Source organism: Sphaerodactylus townsendi, linkage group LG09, assembly GCF_021028975.2.
Source record: "Sphaerodactylus townsendi isolate TG3544 linkage group LG09, MPM_Stown_v2.3, whole genome shotgun sequence".
In the NCBI taxonomy this organism is placed as follows: domain Eukaryota; kingdom Metazoa; phylum Chordata; class Lepidosauria; order Squamata; family Sphaerodactylidae; genus Sphaerodactylus; species Sphaerodactylus townsendi.
The window spans coordinates 46,736,168-46,762,522 of record NC_059433.1 but is presented as its reverse complement, the minus strand read 5'-3'; the positions used below and the strand labels follow the sequence as shown (position 1 = coordinate 46,762,522).

The window sequence follows — 26,355 nt, the reverse complement described above, 5'->3', positions numbered from 1 at the left end:
CTGTTGAAGCCCTTCCCTTCCACCAAGTGGTCCTTTCTTAACAGTATAGAGATGGGGTCGTGGGTGCCCTGACTCACCGGGGGGAAGGTTTACTGTTACGGTCAATGGAGCAAAAAAATGGCAAGGGACAGTAGCGTGGAGCAAGGAGCCAAGCGGTTAATTGCAAGAACAACGTAAAGAAATGATAACTTTTTTCCTGGACCAATTTCCGATGCATTTAAATTGTTCAGAACACGTTGATTCAGCAATGATTATTCATAGTTTCAGCGCAGGCAATGGTGTAATATTGATTAATGGAATTTAATGTTAGTATCCTAATTCTAAAAACGTGTTTTGGGGGATGGGGACGGAGGCAAAACGGAGTGTTGTGCCAGTTTAAAGACTCATGACTCATATTTACAGTTAATCCGATGCATAGGTACTGGAGAAGCAATTCCTACTTTGCTGGGTGCGGCTGTCAGGTCGATTTGCATGGGATTGCAGCCTTATTGCAATAAATGTTTTTTATGCATTAGAGGTCAGGTCGAAGATCCGTGAAAATCTTAAGGAAAAATAAATTTGTTCCACAAGATTCTTTACTGAAGCAGTCTTAACGGTTGGTCAATTGTAAGTTTTCACTTCGTAGAAAGTCCTGTCGCAATCCCAGAATGTATTGTTTATTTCTGTTAGAGGTACCTGCAGTGGTTTGTGACTGCATGGAACCTTTATAAAAGAAAGGCAATCATGTGAAAAGCAGTATTATGCCCATTACCATGAATGTCTGTCAGAGGACAGACTTGTTACTAGTGCTTTCTGTGTAATAGCTGTAAAGAAAGGGATTACTTAACAAAGAAAACAGAGTTTTGCAAGTTTCTGTGAGTAACTATATAAACAGCCAGTTCACAGTATTGTTGAAGGCTTTCATGGCTGTATTCAACTGGTTGTGGTGGGTTTTCCGGGCGGTGTGGCCGTGATCTGGGAGATCTTGTTCCTAACGTTTCGCCTGCATCTGTGGCTGACAACTTCATGCCAGCCACAGATGCAGGCGAAACGTTAGGAACAAGACCTACCAGACCATGGCCACACAGCCTAGAAAACCCACCACAACCAGCAAGTTCACACTTTGCCCAGAATTGCTGACTAAAAATGAACAAACTCCTTCACGTGCTGGTGGTGGAGCATTGACTGCTTCTGCATTCCATGTAATTTTGATGGTGCAGAAAAGGATTGCTGCAGTTGCTCCAATGCTGAAGTGTGACCAAGGGGGCCATGGGGAAAGTGCTTTTTAAATGTTCCATGATCTGCTGTTTAAATGGAACTATATAGTATGTATTTTCATGAGGTGTTTCCACACCAGCTGCATATCCATCTGGACCACCAGTTGCTGTAATGCTATGATTACATGTGACTAGTGCAGGGGTAGGGAACCTTTAACACTCAAAGAGCCATTTGGACCTGTTTTCCATGGGAAAAGATAACACTTGGAGCCACAAATAATTTTTGACATTTAAAATAAAGATAACACTGTATATATTGGGCTTTTTTAACCTTTTACTCCACTCATTCTGAGAAGCGCATGGATGTGCCCGCCCTGTTGCCTGTAGGGCGGGCAAGGGTGAAGCCGGCGGCTCGGCCTCGCCGGCCGCCAGGAAAGCGGCCGCCCCGCTCCAACAGGGCGGGCGAGAGGGGAAGCTCGCGGCGCGGCCCAGCCAACCGTGGGCAGTTGGTGCGCCCACCCTGCTGCCTGCAGGGCGGGCAAGGATGGGGCCGGCGGCTCAGCTCGTGGAGCCACAGTGCAAGGGCAGAAGAGCCGCATGCGGCTCTCGAGCCACAGGTTCCCTACCCCTGGACTAGTGCATTTGATAAGTGTATTTAAACATGATTGTGTGCATGGAGTGCTTATGCAGTTAACTACCTGTGACAACCATCGCATCTATTTCAGCCCCTACACGGAAGCATGATATCAGGCAATCAGAGCTGACCTGTGAATTTACAAGGGGCACAGAATGCTCCCGGAGTCCCTTTTATGTCAGAATTGCCACTTGTAAGCTAAAACAAACTTGATGATAGCCGTTAGTAGAATACTTAACCATATAAGGGTTCCCCATGGATACTGTCGGATTACTATGCATTTTCCCACATGTTGGTCTAGAGACAAAGCGAAGGGAAACTCCACCCGGGGCGCATGTGTACCCTGTGCCCCTGCCATGGCGCCGCCCACCATTCCCTGGAACGCCCCCTCTGCAGCCTGGCCACGCCTCCACCACGGCTCCACCCGGGGCGTCACGCTCCACCCTGCCCTGCTGCCTCTGTGTTTGTCCACTGGTAGCATTTGCATACCAACAGCTGTTGGCTACTATAAATTCACTTCAGTTTCCTGACTCTATGTAAAATCATCAGAATTTGGGGTTATATAAATCTGATCTGGTGCATATGAAAGGAACTCAACAAAATTCTGATCAGGGTAAAGATAGATAAAATACTTACCATGCAGCACTCAGCAGAAGTGCAAAATGCATTGTGGACCCACTGAAACTGATAAGATTTATAAGTGTATAACTACTTACGATTGCACTGGGAAAAGTTAAAAGTCTCTGGTAAGATTACATGGTATACATGCATGTTATTATGAATGTAAATTAGCAAGTCTGTTAACATGGTTTAGGAAAGTACAGGTGATACAGGTAAAGCAAGAAGAAATTATAATTTGAATAATTTTATGTTGTATTGCGGTAAGAGATGGGGAAAATTAAAATACAGTTGGTTATTTGGATATTCTGCTCTGGGAAAACGTTGAAGATATTTTCAGTTAAGGAGTATCAATAGTTTATAATCTTCTACATTAGTCCAAATGATATAGATAAGTTACAGTTTTGGTGGTTGTAACGAAGAAGTGTATTGCCCCGTATGGAAATTAAAGAATCCGTCATTAAAAATGCACTCTTATAAAAGGATCTGGATTGTGGCATTTTTAAACACGTTACTATTGTGTTATAAAAAGGAAATCTCAGTTTCAAGAAGATCTCAATCAATTTCAAGACAATCTCAATCAAATCTCAATCAGTGGCCATGTTTTTCTGAATATTTTTTCTGCATTGGGGCTGCTCCAAGCAGAGCCTTTCACAAAAATCTCTACTGGCAAGTCATCTTGCATGAAGATGGTCCTTCCCAGTTAATTTTTCTCCGTCACTCATAATATTCTTTACAGTCCAGTCTCTAAACTATAGAGTTGGGGTTGTTTTATGCTTGCAAGTTCAGCGCCACACAGATATACTTGAAAACAAGGCTCATATAACTTGGTGACTTACTTTTTAATAAACATACATAGGACTGGATTGTACACTATCCTGCGGAGTGTACTTTATATCTTTGAAAATGTGTTGGCCTGCTCTATCTTCCTGTCTGATAATACAGAAGCAACACTTTCCTTGGGATGAAACCTGCATCATAAGCTCTGTTCTGGCATTTCAATAACTTTCTACAGTATTGCCTAATACTTTCTATATTGTAGGGGTTTTCTGAACAAAAAAACCTTCCCAGCACTGATTTCACCCTTTTTATTTGTCATTGTGGTGTCTTAATAGATGCTACAGTTTATGTCTAGCCCTGAAAGAGACATTCTAGCCTGCTCTTGGTCAGTTTTCTCACTATACTGGAATATCTGACCTATTTTGCAGGGATTTAACTAATGAAAAATGCAAACTACATTGTTTCAACAATTCAGACATGACTACGGTTCACATAATGCATCTATTAACACTTTTTGAAATATACTGTTTCATAATTTCCACTGTACTGTGGAGACATACTGCAAGCTTGTTTTCAGATGCTCAAGGCAACAGATAAAATTGAAGTTTGGCAGACTGAGTTAAGGTAGAAACTATATATCAGCTGTTCAGAGCTGATTTATGTATCAGTTACATACTTATTTCAGTCCATACTCCAGCATTATAACAAGAAAAAATGTTGGATCAGAGAGAAATTTATTGTAAGCATCGTTTTACCAGTTAAACCAGTTCAGCTATCCTTCCAGATACTGTTCTAGCATCATCTTGTCACTTAGTCATTCTAATTACTGTCAGTTTTTTTCCTTAATGAGATATCCCTGCTAAGAGTTTCTGGAAAATAGCCAAAGGGTTTGTTTAATCAGATGAGATACCTTGTACATGTATATATATAAAATGTATATTAAATTGACTGTGCTCTGTGTATGCACACTATTTCTCTGCATTCAAGAAAAATGTGTAATTTTTAAAATGTCTTGATATTACATAGGAAGGGTGTGTTCATATGTAGAGCTTGGAACTGATCTTGTAAACAGTGTGGGAACATTTTGCATCTGATGATCCTATAGGTTATCTACATAGTCAAGTCTTGATGATGTAATGTTGATAAGGTCTGTTGCCATTAGTTTTACAGAACATGTTTATCTTATCCAGAAATTCTGATTCTGTGTAGAATGAGATGTGTCCAAATATATCAGTAGCAATACATGTAGTTGAACATATTTGTTCTCAAGATTATTATTATTATTATTATTTATTATATTTATAAATGTTGGATCAGAGATTAAGCTACAACTGGGGCATATGATTAAGCTACAACTGGGGCATAGTGTCACAAAAGTGGTGCGAACCTGCTGAATCCCACCACTGCATATAGGTATCTAATATTTTGTAATTTTCTTTGTAATATCACCTTCCTTTATTATATATAATTCCTTAAACAATTATGCACACAAGGCTTCATCAGCGCAGATCTCACTAACATCCGTGCTTGCATATTTGAAAAAGGCATGCTGTCATGAAAACCTGCAAAACCGTTCCCAAGTCACAATAGCATCGGCACCTCAAAAAATGATTCCCTGCTCGTCTTTTTATACATATTTTATAGTTTACTTTTTATAGTTTACTTTTTTTCAGCAGTTAGGGTATCTAAAAGGTCTCAATTCGGCCCTGTACAGAGTCCTGGGGATTATAAACTGTGGCTGTTAGACTGACATTTCCACTAATGGAAGAGACAGGCAATTTTTGTCGATTCCCACTTCACTTTCAAGAAGAGCTCAACGGGCTGGTGCAAAAGGGGGTAGAAAGAAAGTACTGGTGCACGAGTTTACCCTACTTGCTTATTTTGCTCTGGAAAAACAACGAACGTGCACCGCATAGCTGCGCCGCGGGGAGGAGCTGCGCCTCTGGCATCCATTCCCCTTATTTTGGCAGGTCGGCGCAAGAGCGGCTCCAGATCTTCTCAGCAGGGAAGGGCTAGGGAGTCACGTGCGGAAGAGCGAACTATAAAAGGGACGGGGGCGGGGCCAAATGGGCGGAGGGCGGGGTCAAAGGGGAGGGACAACGAAGCTAGTGGTGGTACTTCGGCGGAGGGGACTTTGGTCGGCCGAGCGGGATGGTTGACTGGCCCGGCGCCCCCCGAAGCGGTGAGAGGGGCTCCCTCGTTGGTTGGAGGGATAGAGGTGGCAGGATCTGGGCGGGGGGTGCCCAGCTTGGCGGTCTTCCTTGGGAAGGATCGGCGTTACATCGTTGTTCACTCGTGCATCTGGTCCTCGCACGCTGCTGGCGGCTTCCCCCCTGGCCAGGGCGTTGTTCATCAGGGGATGCACAGCCCGGGTAGAAAAGGAGTCGGGAGGCTTGGGTGGACTAGGAGATTTCTTTGCATGGAGCCTGGGAGTGCCTGCGAGCCGCTCTGCTAGGAGGGTAATCGAAGTAATAATAGTAAGAGCTCGGCTGCTTGGCTCACCTGTGTGCGCTTCGGTTCCTGTGTAGGAGATTCTGCGGGGCTCTCTAATTTGCGGATAGTTTTTAACATCTGGGAGAGGAAGTTTACTTTTCCCCTTTTTAAAAAAACAGGGTCACGGGTATCTCTTATGACTTCAGCCTCTCATGGTAAGTTTGCTGAGTTGTCAGAATTGGCCCTGTTGCAATTCATGAATGCTTCACTTTTTTTGCTCTTCCTGGCACATTAGCACAGAATGGTGAAACTCAGCAGGTACAACTTGGAAGAGAAATTTAATTTGCTCGTTTGTGTTTGTCATTTATCTGATAGATTTTTACCCTGGCTTTTCCCCAAAGAGCCAAAGGTGGAGTTCTTTCCATCTCTGTTTTACTCTCGCAGAAACCCTTTGAGTTGAGGGAGACGGTGACTGGCGCCAGGTTAACAAGGACACCTAATGGAGTGGGAGTTTGAATCCCTAATCTTGTCATATAAGTGTTAAAGGAAATAAGGACAACCATTGAAAATCTCCAGTCCACAACCATTGAAAATCTCCAGTCCATGACACAACAGAATTCTTTGCCAACATTTCTTGTACCTATGTGTTCATAATAGATCCATGGTGGCAATCCTATGGAACTCCAGATGTTCATGGACTACAATTCCCATCAACCCCTGCCAGCATGGGCAATTGGCCATGCTGGCAGGAGCTAATGGGAATTGTAGTCCATGAACATCTGGCGTGCCATAGGTTCGCCACCACTGTAGATGGTTCGTGTAGACATGCCCAGATGTGGATTTAGTCACAAAATATTCATGCACTTGATAATTAAATCATGTTTGGGGGTGGGGCCACACCATAGTGGTTAGAATGTCCCAATTAAACCCTGGCATCTCCAGAGGGCAAGGATCGATTAGTAGCTGATGTGGAAAACCTCTCTACCTGAAGGAGCTGCCAGCCAGAGCATGGATTAGTGCTAATTTTTCACCATCCTGACAATTTGATTTAATTTTTCTGCCCTTCCTGCAAAGAACTGAGTCGTGTACTTGGTTTCTTACCTCACCTATTTTATTCTCTCAGTACCAGTGTGCATATGTTAGTGATGGGCTTCAGCTAACCCAAGGAGCTTCATGATTGAGTTGGTATATAAATCCACCCCAATCGCACTTCTACTTTAGCCGCTACACCACAGTGGCTGTTCTTATATAGAATACAGAATTTTCTCAGTTGGCAGTCATGGATTGATTATAAAAGAAATAAAAAGTAAAACACCCCTAAAGTGCTGAAATGCTGAAATGATCAATGCGTGGCTTAAAACCACAATCAAAAATTTAATTGCAGTATCTTTGCCTCTGATATAATCAGTAGTTACCTGTTTGTGCTAATACCTTTGTGATGAATTTCCAGACATAGTTATTTAACTCCAGAGAAAGTTAATGATTATAAGGCTCTGCCAAACCACACACCCCAGTTTAGGACTAGTTTGCATATTGTTGCAATGTATTGGGATAACACTAATTGGGATACTGGCTTCTCAAGTCTGTTTTTGGAAGCTATAGAGAAGATTCTTGCTCCTGATGAAATGTATGTTATAAAGAACTGAGATAATCTTTTTCAGTAAACTGGATACCAGCACGTTGTAAACATACATATTTCTGGAATACTGTGTACATTTCTGGTCACCCCATCATAAAAAGATATCACAGAGCTGGAAAAGGGTGACCAACAAAAAAGACAGCTAAGTAGAGATATGATAGAGTAGACATTTATACATTTATGCATGGCCCTGATCTTGCCCGAGCTAGATCTTGGAAACTAAGCAAGATTAGCCTAGGCTAGCATTCTATTCAACTCTGACCTGGATAGCCCCAGGCTAACATGATCTCATCAAATTATCAGATTGCAGAGTCAGACCTGATAAGAATTTAGAGGGGAGGCTTCTAAAGAATACTAGGGGCGTGGTGTGGAGGCAGGCAATAGCAAACTACCTCTGAACATCTCTTACTTTGGAAACCTTACAGAGTTGCCATAGGTCAGTTGTGATGTGATGACACATACAGGGTTTGAATAGGATATCACCAAGGAAATCTGGGGTTGTGATGCAGAGTCAGACTTAGGCGAACCACCATTGAACATTTCTTGCCTTGAAAATTCCACCGTAAGTCAGCTGTGACTTGATGGCAAAAAAAAGGAATGGTTCATCCCCACTCTGTAAAAGTGTTAAAACTTGCACTTACACAATGAAGCTGATGGACAGCAGATTCAAAACAGATGGTTGTGATGGCTAGTACCTTAAGCCTGGCCAGGAGAATGGGGTAAAAAATTAGATGTTAGATGCCTGAGGCATTAAACTAGATTGTACCATTTAGATGGCAGGTGGAGAACACTATATGTGAATACTCCCTTGTGTAAAACACTCCCTAAAAGCAACAAGGGAAAGTGGGTTAAATCTTATTTATTTATTTATTTTAAAATGTTTAAGTCATGTCTCCCGAGAACATGCCTGAGATGGCTTACAAAATAAAACCCAATATAAAACATAAATAGTTCTTATTTGAAAGGCCAACCAAAGTATAAAACACAGAGTAGTTTTAAAGGAATTTAACCACTTCCAGGATAAAATCATTATACAAATGGTGCATTCTTTAAAACACACACACACACACTTTACACCTTAATTCTTCCTCCCCTATTATACTATTAAAAATTTTTTTACATGAAATATTGTTCAAAAATGGCATCCTCATCTTTGGTCTGGAATAGTGTTCTGTTTCCACTTTCACCTAGTTTTACTGAATGTGGCTTTAAAAGGATTAGACACATTAATTGAGGATGGGTCTATCAACACCAGTTGGCTAGGATAACTAAATAGAAACTGTTTCAAACACCAGATGCCTCAAATGATTGAGGGTGGGCAGGGAAGAAATGTTACCTTTATGCTTTCCTTGTGGGTTTCCCAAACCTTTTGACTGGCCTCTGATTCAAACAGGATCTACTCTGTTATTCTCTTGGTGTTATGATGTAATGGAGGCAGCTATTGCTACCCTCATAATATATATTTTTAAAAACCCTCTTTCTGTGCTAGATGTATAAGAATGCAATTGTGTGAGCGGTCCATGAAAAATGTGCATACAACTATGCCTAGTTTGAATAGGATGACAGTTTTGACTAGGTCTTCAAAGGCAAAGTTGGGGCCCGGTCCTGTGCCCTGGGTGCTGATTGAAAGGGTCCATGCATTCCAGAGCCCCCCACCCACCCCAGATGCCTTCCCCTATCATCCAACTGCACCCCTTCCCAAACTCCATGAGGCGTTAAGGGGGGGGCACAGTTTAAGGCTGGGCTCAGCTTCAGTGTTTAACTGCATTTCCGCCTGAACTCCACATGGAATTCAGGGGTGAGGGGGCATGCTGGGGTTGACCAGGTCTGGTTTTAAATTGCAGGCTCTGCTTTGAAGCCCACAGTTTAAAACTGGATCCAGCCAGGTGGAGGTTAGTCTTGAATTACAGGCTCTGCCCTGGTCAGGTTTTGCTTTATACTGCTGGCTCTGCTTCCGAAGTCCATGTAACTTTGAAGGCAGGGCTTCAGAGGTGGAACTAGCAATATAAAGCTGGACCTGGCCAGGGCAGAGCCCGCAATTCAAGACTGGCCTCCAGCTGGCTAGGTCCAGCTTTGAATTGCACCTCATTGAAGGGGGAGCCAGCTAAGTCCAGGCTTGAATGCCACCTCCTCCAACTTCAGTAGAGTTAGAAGGGCACACAGCTCAGCACTCGGCAGTGCTTTACCTGGGTGCCATCTTTAGTAGATACACCCCTGTGAGTTACTGAATCTGGCAAAGGAAGTGCCTGAGACAGCTGAGAAAGAAAGTGTATCCAAATTCATGATGGTTGACTAGTTATCAAAACAATTGTGGTTTTGGGCAGAATTATTTTTAAAATCATGGGAACCACACTATTTCAGAAAGCTGAAGCAAGTTCTAGCAAACATCTTATTCTTGATATAATACAGATGGAAAGAAAAAGAGATAAAGTTAAGGAGCCTTAGGAGAAAGTGGTCTGTTGTCGGTAGAGCTTGGGGTCAGTTGAAGAGGCAAGCACCAGGGAACAAACACAAATCAGTGCTAGAAAAATGAATCTTGGAAGAACTTTTAGCAAACAATACCTTGTTGGAGGAAGGGAGAGGCATTCAATATTTGGGATCTTTTGAAATAAAAAGTAGAAACAACCTGAAAATCAATTCAAAGAAGAATCTTAGAAAGTATAATATTAAACAAATTGAGTGTGGAAAGTGGCAGGAACAATGTAGATTACTCTGAGTTCATGTTAAGAACATAAGAACTAGCCTGCTGGATCAGACCAAAGTCCATCTAGTCCAGCTCTCTGCTACTTGCAGTGGCCCACCAGGTGCCTTTGGGAGCTCACGTGCAGGAGGTGAAAGCAATGGCCTTCTGCTGCTGCTGCTCCTGAGACCCTGGTCTGCTAAGGCATTTGCGATCAGAGATCAAGGAAGATCAAGATTGGTAGCCATAGATCGACTTCTCCTCCATAAATCTGTCCAAGCCCCTTTTAAAGCTATCCAGGTTAGTGGCCATCACCACCTCCTGTGGCAGCATATTCCAAACACCAATCACACGTTGTGTGAAGAAATGTTTCCTTTTATTAGTCCTAATTCTTCCCCCCAGCATTCTCAATGAATGCCCCCTGGTTCTAGTATTGTGAGAAAGAGAGAAAAATTTCTCTCTGTCAACATTTTCTACCCCATGCATAATTTTATAGACTTCAATCATATCCCCCCTCAGACGTCTCCTCTCCAAACTAAAGAGTCCCAAACGCTGCAGCCTTTCCTCATAAAGAAGGTGCTCCAATCCTTCAATCATCCTCATTGCCTTCCTCTGCACGTTTCTATCTCTTCAATATCCTTTTTTGAGATGTGGCGACCAGAACTGAACACAGTACTCTAAGTGCAGTCGCACCACTGCTTTATATAAGGGCATGACAATCTTTGCAGTTCTATTATCAATTCCTTTCCTAATTATCCCCAGCATAGAGTTTGCCTTTTTCACAGCTGCCATGCATTGAGTTGACATTCCCATGGAACTATCAACTAAGACGCCCAAATTTCAATATTTACTGCAGTTCTGTTGCAGAGCACCAGAGTCTTACATACAGGTAACATCTCTGCAGTAGAAGGATATACATGTTCCCAGTGCTCAAATTGTTAGAAGAAGAGAATGCAAGTTATATTGATATAATAATATGTGGACTTTACTAGCCGTAATCGGCAGGCTTCTGTAAAAAAAAGCACTGAATTGCAATAAAGCCAAAATGTAACCATCCTGGACCTAGTTGATGTTGGCAATTGTATCTGAAAATGCTGCATTCTTTTTGTAATGCCATGTGTGCCCTATGAGTTTTATGTATGTGCTCGCTGAGAGATCTTTCGGCCTGTTACACATTCTCAGTCTAGCCAACCTTGCAAAGTTATTATAAAGCTTAAGTGGAGAAGATGAGATTTATGTAAGCTGCTGAGGTTGGGGGAAAAGGAGGGGTATAAATGAAGTTAAATAAATGACTGTAGTGTTTCAGGAGAAATAAATTTGGCATATAAGAAGTACAATGTGTTTCCCCATATAAACTGAGTTTGCCAATCACAAATATTAACCCCCCCCCAAAAAAAAGGTAGGAAACTGTGTGTATAGAACCTGAACCTAGATATTTCTACCTTTTATCCTTTTCTTTGCAGCCAGTGGGCAAGTAATGGATTATGTGCAGTCAAACAAACTATAGTACCAGTAGTGCTATGCCAGTTCAGATTTCCAAGAGTATTAAGCTTGTGATATAATCTCCAGATTCCCTTAAAATTCTGTGGATTACAATAGCTAGGCTGGTATCTGGTGGGGGGTGGGGAGAGAAGAAGCATGCAACAATCTGGAGGAAACATTTGGATCTCTAATGATATGAACAAATGGCGTAATTACCAGAGAACAGGCCTCTGTTAGAAGCTCCCCATAAAATTGAGTATGACTTGCGTAACTGTGAGTCACCTTGAGGCATAGCATGTCTGCATTCTCCCAGTTGTATACTGCATTGCATGACTGAGTGCGTGGGAAATATCCTAGGGAAAGGCAGGCATGTTTTCCCCATGACCCCACCCTGCAACTGTCCCTGCTGCCTTTCCAAAGAAAGTCAGTTCTGCAAGTTGTTCAGCTCAGATCCTTTCCACACTGTTTACTTTGTCAACAGAGAGACTATACTGCTGTAAACACGTTTCTTGTTCACATTGCAGGGATCACAAGTGTTGAAAGAAATATTACAGTCCCCTAAACTGTGACTCTAATTATACTATATTAATTATATTATATTAAATGAAACATGCTCTATTTTTAGAATCAAGTTGTATATGAATACTTACTTTAAGTTCTAAAGTAAGTATTCATATATAACTTGATTCTAAAGATAAATTGAGCGTGTTTCATTTAATAATTTTTATTCTGCAAGGCCAAACATGTCTATTTAAACGTCATCTTAAATTTATGTTCATCAACTGAAAAGTTAAATTTTGGTAACTTAAGTGATAGATTCTTTCATTTTCTTCTGCCAGAGTAGTATGATAATTCATTTTGATTCAATATAGCTGGAAAATAGTGCCTCTTTTTTTAACCAAAAAAAGTTCACAATAATATATTTAATTTATGCTGTATGCTGAAGTCTTAATTTTGGTGTTTGGATAGAAAGAGGTTGTTCTGGATATGTGTTTGTACAGCCTCTTTAAAGGAATTGGACTGAAGAAGTTACGTGCTGAAGGGATCTTATTGATTGTAGACTGTAGAGGCCAAATTGTAAATCTGATAATTATAATTATATATACTTGAGTAGACATATACTTGGATCATGCACAGATCGTTAAAGCTACACTATGGCTTCACGCCTGAAAATAATTTTTATGAAGTCTTGGTGTTTCTACATGTCCTCATCACACTGTCTTTCATGAGAGCCAGTGTGGTATAGTGGTTAAGAGTGGCAAACTCTAATCTGGAGAACCGGGTTGATTCCTCGCTTCCCTACATGAGCAGCAGACCCAATATGAAGAACCAGATTGGATTTCCCACTCTTCCACATGAAGCCTGCTGAGTGATCTTGGGCTAGTCACAGTTCTGTCAGAACTCTCATCCTCACAAGACACTTTGAGACTCCTTTCATTAGAGAAATGTAAGGTATAAAAACCAACTCTTCTTTTTCTTCCTTCTTGCTCTTTCTTTTTTTAAAAGAAATGCTGCTATAGCAGGCTGAGGATCATAGCTTACAGTTCCATCCCCATCTGCAGAGATGAAGTGACAGGTGTCATGGGTATTGTTACCCAGAAAAAATAGTGGAGGAATTACTTTGTGGTGACTGACACCACATTGTGGGCAGTGGCTGCTGTGGAAAGGTCAAAAAGCCACTTCCCACACCATTTGTCTTGTCAGAAATGTGATGTGAGTGGGCATTGTATTTTGTGGTCAAATCAAAGCTGTCAGGCATCAAACTGCTTTCAATAACTGGTCATAAGTCACAGTGTTCACTTACATCATTTGATGCCTCTTTGAAAGCTCTTTAGCAGTCACTATAGTCTTTAAAGTTATGCCAGTTGTCTTGACAAGATCATGGCATGTTTGAATATCAGATTGTTTTGTTTTGTTACCTTTCTAAAAACGTGATAATTCCTTCATCTTTGACATTTAGTTCTTGGGGGGAATGGTACCATGTACTTTGTAACGAGTCCGGATGTACAGCTGAATAGCAGCACAGATTAGACAGAACATACTGTATCTGAGACTTGCCGTCTGAGCTTCATGTACACATTCTTCTGTGCAAGGCCAGTCAGAGGAGAGGCTGTTTGGCCTAGTCCTCAATTGAAAGGGGGGGGAATCACATTTAGACACTTGATACTTCCTCTCTTTTTTTGTATCTGATAAAGTTTACAACATGTTTTATGGACACATCATGTGTCATAATTATTTAATTTTTAATGGGTATGGGCCTCAAATTATAGGAATGGCCTGGGCTTCTTTGGGCCTCTGAGCGGAACTTTCTCTGTATTCTCATGAGTACCGATATTAGCTTTTTCCTTGCAGAAATGAACCAGCTGCTGCTCTCCTACCTGGCATAGATCTGTTGAAAAATGGTGTACACATTACAGATAACCGTGTGTAGAGGAAAAGGGCAGAGTTTGTTGGTGATGTAGATGATGCATTGAGGCTCTAGTATTCAAACAGGGCAATGTCATTTCCGTCTTTCTTTATCATCACAACTCTGTGAGGCAATTTAGTTATGCGTTTGGTGATGAAACTCCCCTGCAAGGAGGAAATAGATAACAGGCTGCTGCATTGGGATTTGGGTCTTAGTCCTATTTTCTATCAAGACTTCTGCTTGTCTCCATTTAAAGCCTCAGCTAAGGAAGCACTCCAGATTATCTGCAGGGAATTCTGGAAATAAATAGGCTGTAGTAGTAAAACTCGTAGGCGTAGTTAGTATATTCAGACTTCAGTATTTGATTCTCTGCAAACCAATACGCTATAGTGAATAGAAACTATGAACAGCACAGGGAAACTGACATTAGGCCAAAAAACAGTAAACTGATACATTTATTTACTGGGGGCTATAGGATGTCGTTGGGGAGGCATATTATATTAAAAAGCCTCTAGTTGAGAGCTTCTGGTATCCAATTTCTTTCACTACAGCATCTGAATGGATTGTTGGAATGTAAAAATGTTTTGCAGTACAATTGTTAAACAAAGTGACTAGACACAGTGCTATAGAAGAAGCAGAATTAAAGTGTGTAGTGTATTGTAGGGTCTATCTTTCTTCATCTGTCTAACATCTTGAAATGTTGTACAATCTTTTAAGAGGATGGAGAAATGTCTGCACAAACAAAGCACTTCCATAGAATGTAATCTGTAGAAAGCTATTTTAATAATCAGCTGTTTGCTTTTGGGTGTAATACTGATTATTTGAATGCTAGGACCCTGAGGATAAGTAGTTGCATTTGCTGAATAATTGAGCTGAGAAATTTGTGTTGAATACTGCTATATAACTGGTATAACCTGACAGTCACATTCTTATAATAATATAATATTTTTAAACCAGATTGATGAGTACCTCCTTCCCCAACAGGGGGAGGGAAAATGGCTGATGTACAGAAAGGTCTGGAGAGATTTGAAGTGGCAGCTATCTGGCCATGATTGGGAATTTTAACCTTTGCCACAAATTAGATCTGGGAAATATCAGACAAAAGCTGGAGGAAACTCTTGAATGTTCCATGAATGCTGTGTAGAAGTAGGGAAAAAGCCACTTCCCTGGAAAATCACTTCATAGCAAAGGTGAATTTAAACATTATTCTGTACAAGTACTGACTCAGATCTAAGCAGTAATAGACCATACCTCTGTGTTACTAGAGATGAATGTAGAAGCAGAAGAACAGCTTCTCCACAATGCCAGAAATGGAAACTCTGAAGAAGTCCAGCAACTGTTGGAAGTCCTGAAGAAAAAAGAAGTTGTTTTTAATATCAACTGCAAAGGTTGGTATAGATAATCCTGCCATTCCGTCTAGTTTTCTGACTTACCTGTGACATTGGTGTTCTAAATAGTCATATTATCTTGTTTATTGTTATTTGTGGCAGTATGCCTTGCAGTAAGTCCTAGACTGTGTCTAAATCTTAAGGGAAGTCGGGCTATAAAAAAGTATGTTAAAAGTGAGCACAAATTGAGCATACACATGACTTTTCCCAACAGAGCCCTTCGGGGATGGGGCGGTATAAAAGTCTAATAAAATAAATAAAAATAAATAAGTAAATAAACATAATCTCTTAAGAAAACCTCTACACTGCCTGCTTCAGTTTTCTCACCCAACTGCTCTTATATAGGTATTAGAGGAAAGGCAGTTTAATTTCTGTTGGGGTTCAAATTAGCTAAATAGTTCATAAGTCTGCCTCACATGCATATAAAGTAAAGAGCATCTACTAGTAAAAGGAATGCATGAGAGAAGGTACTGACCTCTGCCCATACCTTAGTACCCATTTCTTACTCGTTACTGGTAGTGTCCATCCTTTCTGACTACTGAGATGAGTTAAAAGTGAATGGAGGAACAGCAGGCTAAAGTGAGGTACAATTTGGGCAGGCCCCTATTACTGTGGGGAAAAAACACCTCGTTTGCAGACAGGACAGACATTTGTTAAGTATGTGTAGTGTGGATTTATGAAGGATCTCTTCCTGCAGTTTTTGATGAAAGACTTTTGCTTAGATGAAAAGATGCTGAAGTCTGGATTTGTAGTCAACTTTTTTTTCACAAATTTCCTCAACACTTTGATCTTCCTTCTGGCTGGACGGGGAAGTTAAGAATATTCTCAATTAAAAAAACAAGTTGAGAAGAAAAATGCTATTTCTGAAAATGTATACAATTCAGTGGGTAATAGAGGTATCCTCGCTGTAGACATCCCAGTTGAATATTTGGGTACACATTAATTCTTGTCTTTTTATAGGAGGAGTGTTTTGGAAGTTGGTGAATGCAACTTGGTTTTCAATGTTATATTTGTCCTGTCTATGCTGTATCCTGTAGGCAGAAGCAAATCTAACTTGGGCTGGACTCCTCTTCATCTTGCATGCTATTTTGGGCATACTGGTGTTGTGAAGGACTTGCTAAAGGTATAACTTTTTGCTTGTTGTCACTTAAGTGGATTTATTTTTCTGTACAACAAAAAAACTGAATATTTTCAAGAAGAGACCATCTCATTGGGCTTCAAAACCCTAAATAAACACTACAGTGTTTTTTTCTTGAATTTCAAAAAATATACATGCCTTTAATGAGGTTGCAGCCCTGTGCACATAATATGCATGGGTGGGGGTGACATACTGGCTACAGTAAAAATAATTAGCAACTCCCATTACTAATGCTGGTGTGGGTAACAATATATGATTTTAAAGGGAAGATTAATGGATAAGTTATTAAGGGAACAAGCAGCTCCTGAAGTATATAGACTCCTGGTTGTTTTGGATTTTAAAAGTAATAACTAACCCTTTGATTTATGCCCATGAGGCTTGAGAGCCAGTGCAATTTTTGTGGCTGGGCAGATTATGCTCTCAATAACTAACCTCATCAGTAACCTTAGTAATTTGGTTTGCACCAGCCGAAACTTCCAGGAAGTTTTCAGAAGCTATCCCACCACCTACAGCAAGTTGTAGTTATTTTAAAATTACACACACTCTTCCCTTTTCACCATGTACATACTGCAAGAGAAGGTTACATGTTTTTTAGAACAATGGGGAGAGATGTGGGAAGCAAAAATGTTGTCTAGGATACACATTTTTTGTTTGCTTGAAATTTCTGTGTGCTCACTCAGTGTGATACTTCAGAGAAGAAGGAACCTTCACGGTGAGTATCCAAGGTTCTGTTCTCACACAAAATATCTGCATAAAGTCTTCATGCTACAGTATGCTATTAAACTACAATGTGTTGTAATGTCCATAGCTAAATAAGCCTGTTAGCTTATTTGCCACAAAACTTGGAAAACACACATTAGTTCGGTTGTAGTTGTTTAAAAAAAAACCCCAAAATTATCACACATTAAAAACATGGAAAACACCCATGATCATGTGTCATTGAAAATATAAAAAGTTGCATGTCACACATAAACAATCTGGATGTAAAAAATGAGAGCTTTCTATCTTTCCCTCCCAGACCTTGAACAAGTTCTCCTTTCATACACTGTTCTGTCACAGAAGCACTTCAAAACTGATTTGAATCTAGATTTAAAAAGTATTGTACCATTTTGAGCTGTCATACCCCCAACATTACAGTGTGGATATTGCAGCCCAACAAAGTATGAATATGCAGGTAAATTCTGTAAACAAAGCAGAATACTTTAATAGAATCCAAGATGTACCTTGATATTTATGCTAACTTTGTAATTCAACTTTATGAGATCCTGTAATGATGTGCTTGCTGTAGGCATAGAAAAGAACTTGTGGTAGCTATTAGAAGGGAATACGTTCAAAATGACTAAAATTTCAAAACTAATAAGTGAAATCATCCTTACGTCAGGAGGGGCTACATCCAACACCAGCTAGGCTTGGGTCTCTGCCAGAAGCTAAGAAGGTGGGTCAGTTACTCCTGCCTATTGAGCCTTGCTATGTTTGAAGATGGGAGGGAAGAGACAGATGAGAATGTATGCTCTCTCAAGTTCTGAGGCTGTAGAGGGACTGGTAAGGAGGAAGAAGAAGATTAGGTTGTGTCCTTTTATGGGTTTTATGATTGTTGTTTAGCGCTTCTATGATGTTTCATTTACATTGCAAGCTGTCTTGAGTTCCACAAGGGAGAAAGGTGTCTAATAAATATGTTGAATAAATAAGACGGGACTGGTGGAACCCCCTTTTTCTTTCCATTTGGTATCACGAGATTGCAAATGGGTGAGAGTGATTTGCCCAAAAGAGTTCAGCTGGGTGGAAGGGAGGTGAAATAAGCCCTCAAAATGTGATCTCAGTTGATCCTTCTGCTACAGATTGTTCAGCATTATTCCCAGTTCTTGCAAAACAAGGTGCTTCTGTGTCTGAAAAATAAGGAGTTGAGTTGAAATTGTTGACTTAAAAGTTCTTGGGTCTTCAGGAGCACTCAGGAAATAGAATCTGGGTCTCCTGACTCTCAGCTGTGAAATCTGTATAGCTATGTAATAGTTAAACCACATAATCCCATTTAGTACTTCATGTTTAGCTTGTTCTGATCTCTTTGTAGCCCATTTGAGGGGAGAGGTTGAGCTGGAGCCAAGCTGAACAAACTAGATTAAGGGCTATGATTCAGTAAACTGGCACAGCAGCACTCCTGTTTTCTACAGTTCAGAGGCAAAAAAAAAAGAGGCTAGCACTCAGGTCAAGACCAAATTAGCTTGCACATGGCCAGTGACACAGCAAAATGGTGTTAGGAAGTAATGACTGATCCAAATAACTTTGTGTTTCAACTTTTTGAGAAATACAGATCTAGTATACTCTCCAATTTGTCTTTAGTTGTGGAAGCTGTGTTGTGAATTAAAGTGGAATTTTCAGAGAACTTGCCAGCCAGTTTAAATGTTGAGAACTTCCTTGTCTGCAGTCTTACTCCTAAAAATTCATCCATTAAAATATAATTCCATGTTCCTACCAAAGCGAAACCAATCATTGCAGATTTACAGACCATAAGCATTTAGAATGCCAAAAGGCCCACCTCATTTTAACAGTGCCTGAAATAACGGGCCTCAAAATCATAATTTGTGATGTTGATCAACAAGGAAGCAACACAACTATGTGGTCTTGTCTTTATAGGCTGGTGCTGAAGTAAACGTGCTAAATGACATGGGAGACACTCCACTGCATCGTGCATCTTTCACTGGACGCAAGGTAAAGTAAATGTGTTATACAGATCTTATGCAATTGGCTAGGTCCAGCACCATATTTCTTTAATTGTATAGAACAAGTACAGCAATGCCTTCAAAGCAATGATATCCTTAAACTAGTGAACTGTGTGCAAATGCCCAACTATGAACGCTTATTTGATATGGCTCAACAAGGGAGAAGAAGTAGTCTTGAGACATTTCCCTGAGATGGTAAAGTCACTGAAGCTGTGTAGGGCCAGAAAAATGCCCCTCCTCTAAAAATTCAGCCAAATATTGGGTAACTGTATGTGTGCAAAAGGGAGGGGGGAATTGTGGTAATGTCAGAGCACTGCAACAACAGCTGGAATGTGGGACATCATGAGAGAAGGTTGATCTCTTTCTAATGAAATGCAAGCTTTCATATAAAGGAACCATGACATACAGTGCTAGTTAATTGGTCAGTCAAGGACACAGATTGACATACAAGTGGCACTAACTCCTTTAGCTATTCTTGATTGTAGAAAATAAAATATGATGCAGACACACTGTTCATTGCTAGGACAAATTGTTCCAGAACAAATAGAGGAGTTTCCAACATACCCAGTTTTGTAAAGAGTGATGATGATACTATTCAGTGATCAGGCTTTCTGTACTATGTATATGGATTCACAAGCTATTTTACTCAGAACTTCCTCCTACATGCAAGCAGCCGTCCTTGTCTCTGGAAATCACTGTGTGTGGAAAGACATCAGTGTGATAATCAAATAATCCTGGTAGTATCTAAATTTTAGAAACGGAAAAAAATGTGTTACCACAACCGTGAAAAACACCTAGCAGTATCTGTATAAGAGCTTAAATTTTCTGCACAATGATAGGCACATACATGACTAGGGACAGTTCAGGTTTCTTGTGCATAAGAGAAGTCTTCTGTGGGTTAGCCCAAGGATGTCTTCAGTGAAATGTGTTTTAATGGTTTATGGTGTAACTTTATAGTGATTATTTTAATGTAATATTTCAGTATATTCCTTTAGGAAGAGCAAAAAAAATGTTTTTCTTATGATAATATGAACTATCAATAAACCTTATTTATGTGTGCCTGAGAGATGTATGTAAATTTATGGGTACATTCATTAGTTATATTATATTTAAAACATTGCAAAATATGATAATCTGTTACCCAAAAAAAGCATGACGAATATAAATATTTAGTCTGAACGCGTAGCTGACTTCCTCTAGGCCCTTGTTCGTGTATGCAAACTACCTAAATTGACTTTTAGCAATATTACCGGTACTTAATTTTTTAGGGAAGAAGGCTTGTTTCAGAGGTATGCGATTGTTCTTGCGATTTGTTCTTAGTCACTGGGGACATCATTTTGATGATTGCATGTATAAACTATTCTGCTGTTAAGTTTAAAAAAATTGAGTTCTGGTTCATCTTTATGAGGCATTCATTGCCAGGATACAAGTTGCGCAGGAAAGCCAGATTAAACGAAAGCAAAAAGGATCACTGTTTCAGAGTAGTGACAACGTGTAATGGTACTAAATTTCTCTTTCAGGAGGTGGCTATGCTGCTTTTGGAATTTGGTGCCGATCCTTCCATTGTTAATGGGAATGGGCAAACTGCAAAAGATGTTACACATAATAAAGAAATACGAGAGATGCTAGAAGGTATCTGTTCTGTGCAGTATATGAACTTTGGATATTTTGGATTGGAAGTCTAGTTAAGGTGCCTTTCAGGTGCAGTCTCTGGCTCAGCTCCTTGAATAAAAAATGCTGAACTCTCATGCCTTTAAGTGAATGGCTGAAAGGATTTCTTCTTGCCAGTAACGAGCACTGTGCTTGCAGCTGTACTAGATGCCATGAGAATTAGCTCCGACTGCAAAGTTCGCCCATGTAACTCCAGAAAAAACATTGTTGCATGAAGGTCATTTTATGAGAATAATGTTTAGCAAGGGCTATTCTGCACGGTAAATCTCTGCATTCTAGTCGTTATGTGGACTTACGCTGAAGTGGATCCATGCTTCTGCTTCTTTGAGTTAGAAAGCCTTAATTTTTGATTCAGCATCAATGAAACTTCCCAGGTACAAAATGGTATAATTGGAGACTTTGGTAGAAAGCAAACCAGCACAAATTGTGGACAACAGGGTAATCTTAACAGACATGAAAGCAGATCTTGTGCAGTTACCTGTCCACACAACCACAGGAGGAATATGATACTGGCAGAAGACTTCTCCAAGCTATGTTATGTAAGATTCTATAAGTGGAGCCTTAAACATGTATTCTATCACCAAATCTTGGGTAATGTTATTTTGGAATTTCAAATTCCAGCCACAGAGAAAGTAAATGCTGTTAAGTCTTTACTTGCTGTTGTGGGGAAAAACCCGCAAGACGTCACTGTTTTATTACAGTCTGGTGTAGGAAACACTTTCTTTTGAAGAATATTGTTTTCATCAAATGTTTGTATTTTGAAATCAGCAGTGGAAAGGACCCAAGAAAGAAAACTTGAAGAACTCCTCCTAGGAGCTGCAAGAGAAGGTGAAACTGGAAAGCTCACTGAACTGGTATGCATCATCAAAAGCAGGAAGCCAGCAAGGGAAACGGTAGGCCCGTTAGATGACAAAGGAACAAAGGGTGTGCTAAAAGATGGCAGGGAGATTGCAGAGAAGCTGAATGAATTCTTTGCATCTGTCTTCACCCAAGAGGAGGTGAGGAAAATTCCTGCACCTGAACCAAGCTTCTTAGGAGGCGAATCCGAGGAACTAACGAAGATAGTGGTAGACAAGGAAGAAGTTCTGGCAGCCATTGATAAACTAAATGCTACCAAATCCCCTGGCCCAGATTGCATTCACCCAAGAGTTCTTAAAGAGCTCAAGCATGAAATTGCTGATGTTCTCACTTTAATATGCAACTTATCCCTGAAATCGGCCTCCATCCCTGAAGACTGGAAGATGGCCAATGTCACACCAATCTTTAAGAAAGGATCTAGGGGGGACCCGGGAAATTACAGGCCAGTCAGTTTGACATCTGTTCCTGGTAAATTAGTAGAATCTGTCATTAAAGATAAAATTATAAAACATGTACAAAAGCAAGACCTGCTGAGAAAGAGTCAGCATGGCTTTTGCAGAGGCAAATCCTGTCTTACAAACTTACTAGAGTTCTTTGAGGGTGTAAACAGGCATGTGGATAAGGGGGAACATTGTCTACTTTGGATTTCCAAAAGGCTTTTGACAAAGTTCCTCACCAGAGACTATTGAGAAAACTCAGCAATGAAGGAATAAGAGGGGAAGTCCTCCTATGGATTAAAAACTGGTTGAGAAACAGGAAGCAAAGAGTGGGTGTAAATGGGAAATTCTCACAATGGAGAGATGTAGGGAGTGGTGTCCCCCAAGGATCCGTTTTGGGACCAAATGCTCTTTAACTTATTCATAAACGACCTGGAAGTAGGGGTGGGTAGCGTGGTGGCCAAGTTTGCAGATGATACCACATTATGTAGGGTGGTGAGAATCGCAAAGGATTGCGAAGAACTCCAAGCAGACCTTGATAAATTAGGTGAGTTGGCTAAGAAATGGCAAATGCAGTTCAATGTAGCAAAATGCAAAGTGATGATGCACATAGGGGCAAAAAATCCAAACTTCACATACACGCTACAAGGGTCAGTGCTATCAGTCACAGACCAGGAAAGGGATTTGGGCGCCTTAGTTGATAGTTCCATGGGAATGTCAACTCAATGTATGGCAGCTGTGAAAAAGGCAAACTCTATGCTGGGGATAATTAGGAAAGGAATTGAGAATAAAACTGCAAAGATTGTCATGCCCTTATATAAAGCTGTGGTGCGACCGCACTTGGGTACTGTGTTCAGTTCTGGTCGCCACATCTCAAAAAGGATATTGAAGAGATAGAAAAGTGCAGAGAAGGGCAACGAGGCTGATTGAGGGACTGGAGCACCTTCCTTATGAGGAGAGGCTGCAGCGTTTGGGACTCTTTAGTTTGGAGAGGAGACGTCTGAGGGGGGATATGATTGAAGTCTATAAAATTATGCATGGGGTAGAAAATGTTGACAGAGAGAAATTTTTCTCTCTTTCTCACAATACTAGAACCAGGGGGCATTCATTGAAAATGCTGGGGGGGAAGAATTAGAACTAATAAAAGGAAACACTTCTTCACGCAACGTGTGATTGGTGTTTGGAATATGCTGCCACAGGAGGTGGTGATGGCCACTAACCTGGATAGCTTTAAAAGGGGCTTGGACAGATTTATGGAGGAGAAGTCGATCTATGGCTACCAATCTTGATCCTCTTTGATCTGAGATTGCAAATGCCTTAACAGTCCAGGTGCTTGGGAGCAACAGCCGCAGAAGGCCATTGCTTTCACATCCTACATGTGAACTCCCAAAGGCACCTGGTGGGCCACTGCGAGTAGCAGAGAGCTGGACTAGATGGACTCTGGTCTGATCCAGCTGGCTTGTTCTTATGTTCTTATGTTCTTAATTCTCAACATGGCCCAATCTGTGGATACTTAAATCCAGAGACTGGTGCCATAAACAGACAAAACACACCAGAGAAAAGCCTCAAGTTGGCAAAAAAAAATCTGAAAGAAAAAAATTGGGATGCTAAAACTGCCAAAATAAGAAGCACCATCTATAACTTTAAGAAATGGATTCCCTCTAAGATCTCAGTGGCAATTATAGGGGTTGCCAGGCTATTGTCAACCTTCAAGCCTTAGTTTTTGTCAGTAAAGGGCAGGGAGAGGACCATTTTCAGGGCTGTTTAGGGCACAGAAAGTTTCCAGCTAGGTAGAATAATTTGAGGGAATGCTACTCTATAATTCAAGTGGGTTGCCCATTAAATTTCAGAGGAAAAAATGCAGGGGTGTGTGTAAGCATGACAATTAAACTTCTGTAACTTTCTAGTTGAACAGGCCAAAGCCTCCTGACATTAACTGCACAGATCAGATGGGAAATACACCACTTCACTGTGCAGCATATCGGGCCCACAAGCATTGTGCTTTGAAACTACTCAAAGCTGGAGCAAACCCCAAAATAAAAAATAAAAATGGTAAGTAGCACAACCTCATTTAATGAATTGTTAAATTATTCCTTTCATGCAAAAAGCAGAGAAGCAATATTTCTTTTTAAGTCATTTTCCTCAAGCTAAGCATGCAGTTCTTCAGCATTACAGGACTATAATTATTACACAATCTTGGTATTCCTTAGTTTTAAGCAGGTTTTAAGTGATGAGTAAATGTCCATGCGGAGACAATCGTTCAGTCCTGTGCACATTAATTTGCAAGTATGCCCCATTAGATACAGTGGAACCATTGAGTCAACCAAGCCATAGACACAAGCCATGCTCTAAGAGTCAAAGGCTAGGAGCCCTTTGGCTTTTGCGGCTGGCCGTGCTCAAACTTTATACTTGGAAACAGAAAGGAAAACAAGTGTTACAAGCGGCAGTTTGTCCCTCCCAATCTACACTCCCCATTTATTCACTTGAATCAAATATATCCTTCACGTTGTTTGTTTAAATGAACAAACCCATTTTATGTTCCTAGACTTGCAAGATTAGACATGACTGTGTTGATAGATTATGCTGCAACCATTCTAAATTGTAAAGGGGAAAACCAGGGTTAAAGGACAAAGTAGAGGTTTCATTAGTGACTCAAACCAAAGAGCAGCTCTATTTGTTGCTGTTGTATAAGATTCAGCATAAAATGTTTTGTATTATTGTCACAGTATGTATTTCTGATTCAGATCTGCTGAAATATATATCTTCTTTACTGAACAGGTCAGACCCCCTTGGATTTGGCTCAAGGGGCAGAAATGAAACACCTACTTGGAGGGGGAATTGGGAAGGTGGGTATAAAGGATCATGTATTAAAACTACTGTTCATGAGTATAGATTTATGTTTCAATATCTGAATTTTTATAGGTGATCAACAAACCTCTGAAACGATATGAAGGTCTGCTATGGAAGGTACTTCACCTTGTTACTTTTGTTTGCATAATTTTGCTTTAATATTTCTTTTTCACTACAGTAAATCTCCAAAAGATATCATACCAACTATCTGAACTGATCTAATTAGTTAATAATCCCATCTTCCTTCTCGTAATCAAGTTGATGGCAATGTGCCTGTTATGTCTTCAGTATGGTTTAAGATAGAGGGTTTAAGATAGAGGGATGGATATAGCTATCTTATTTTTTTAAAAAAAATTTTTTTGCATTCCTAGGGAATTCTCCGAGTATATAGACAATCTTACACTGTGAGCCTCTCTTTCTCCTTTATGATGGTAAACTTTATAGCTGAGTGGCTAAGAGAAGGAATACTTCTGGCTCACACGGGACCCTTCCACACATGCAGAATAATGCACTATCAATGCAGTATGGGAAAATCCACTTGTGAAAGTGGATTGAAAGTGCATTATTCTGCATGTGCGGAAGGGGCCAAGGAATTGTAGAGAGGGACATACTATTGATAAATTTACCCATCCTTTCCCAATCTCCCTCAAACTCTTAGGGGACTTGAACTGACCAAATTCCCACATTTTATTGGGTAGTAGTAATAATGATGTGCTGCTATCATTGTGGCCTTTAGAAAGGACTTTTTTCCTGACATGAAATATATTTTTCTTAAACTTTGAGTGGGAGATATTCTGCATCTAGCCTTGTTCAAACATATTATGGACTAAATTGTTTTGTTTTAAAGCTAGTATGTGTTGTGAAGACTGTTTCCTATTACTTTGTTCAAAGAGTTCAAGATTTTTTGGCTGGAAACCTTATTGGGTGGTATTGGAACACGGAGTCCTTTCCTGGTACCGAAAACAGTAAGTGTAAAATTAAGCAATATTTTTGATTCCTGTGATATTGGTGGATATGATTAATTTCTTGTTATCTCTTTTAAAGGGTTGAGATAGGAAACAGTGGCTGCCGTCAAGGATGCAAACACTTAACACAAGCCATTTGCACAGTAAGCAGATTTGGAAATTCTAAAATCAGTGTTTTATTTGAACAAAATGGATGAACAAGTTGGGCTTAAATGTAGAACTCTATGGATTCTTCGATGCTTAGATTTTGCTCTGTTTTGCCTGACATTGTCCATCTTCCAGGTATTTCCTGGATTTACTGCACTTCCTGAAAGATCATACTCATAGCATGTTTGTCATGCACTAAATGGACAAGGCAAATCCAGATTTCGGACCTCCTTGCCTATATTTTCTGCCATTTTCCACCACCAGTGGACTAGCTTTTTAAAAAGCTGGTAGTAAGTATATTGCTATACCATTGGA

At 40.3% G+C, this 26,355-nt stretch overlaps 1 protein-coding gene across 2 annotated transcripts in view; it reads left to right on the top strand.

The window, feature by feature from the left end:
- The first annotated feature begins 5,322 nt into the window (after positions 1-5,322).
- OSBPL1A (oxysterol binding protein like 1A) overlaps positions 5,323-26,355 on the top strand; it is an 89,885-nt gene continuing 68,852 nt past the window's right edge. For both annotated transcript variants that reach the window (XM_048507662.1, XM_048507661.1), the window contains exons 1-11: positions 5,323-5,410; positions 15,135-15,257; positions 16,295-16,380; positions 19,027-19,101; positions 20,633-20,744; positions 21,552-21,637; positions 23,986-24,130; positions 24,857-24,924; positions 25,001-25,045; positions 25,820-25,893; positions 25,973-26,036. In XM_048507662.1, the coding sequence (XP_048363619.1) occupies positions 5,380-5,410; positions 15,135-15,257; positions 16,295-16,380; positions 19,027-19,101; positions 20,633-20,744; positions 21,552-21,637; positions 23,986-24,130; positions 24,857-24,924; positions 25,001-25,045; positions 25,820-25,893; positions 25,973-26,036 (909 nt within the window). In that variant the 5' untranslated portion in view covers positions 5,323-5,379. The remainder of the gene's footprint in view (positions 5,411-15,134; positions 15,258-16,294; positions 16,381-19,026; positions 19,102-20,632; positions 20,745-21,551; positions 21,638-23,985; positions 24,131-24,856; positions 24,925-25,000; positions 25,046-25,819; positions 25,894-25,972; positions 26,037-26,355) is intronic.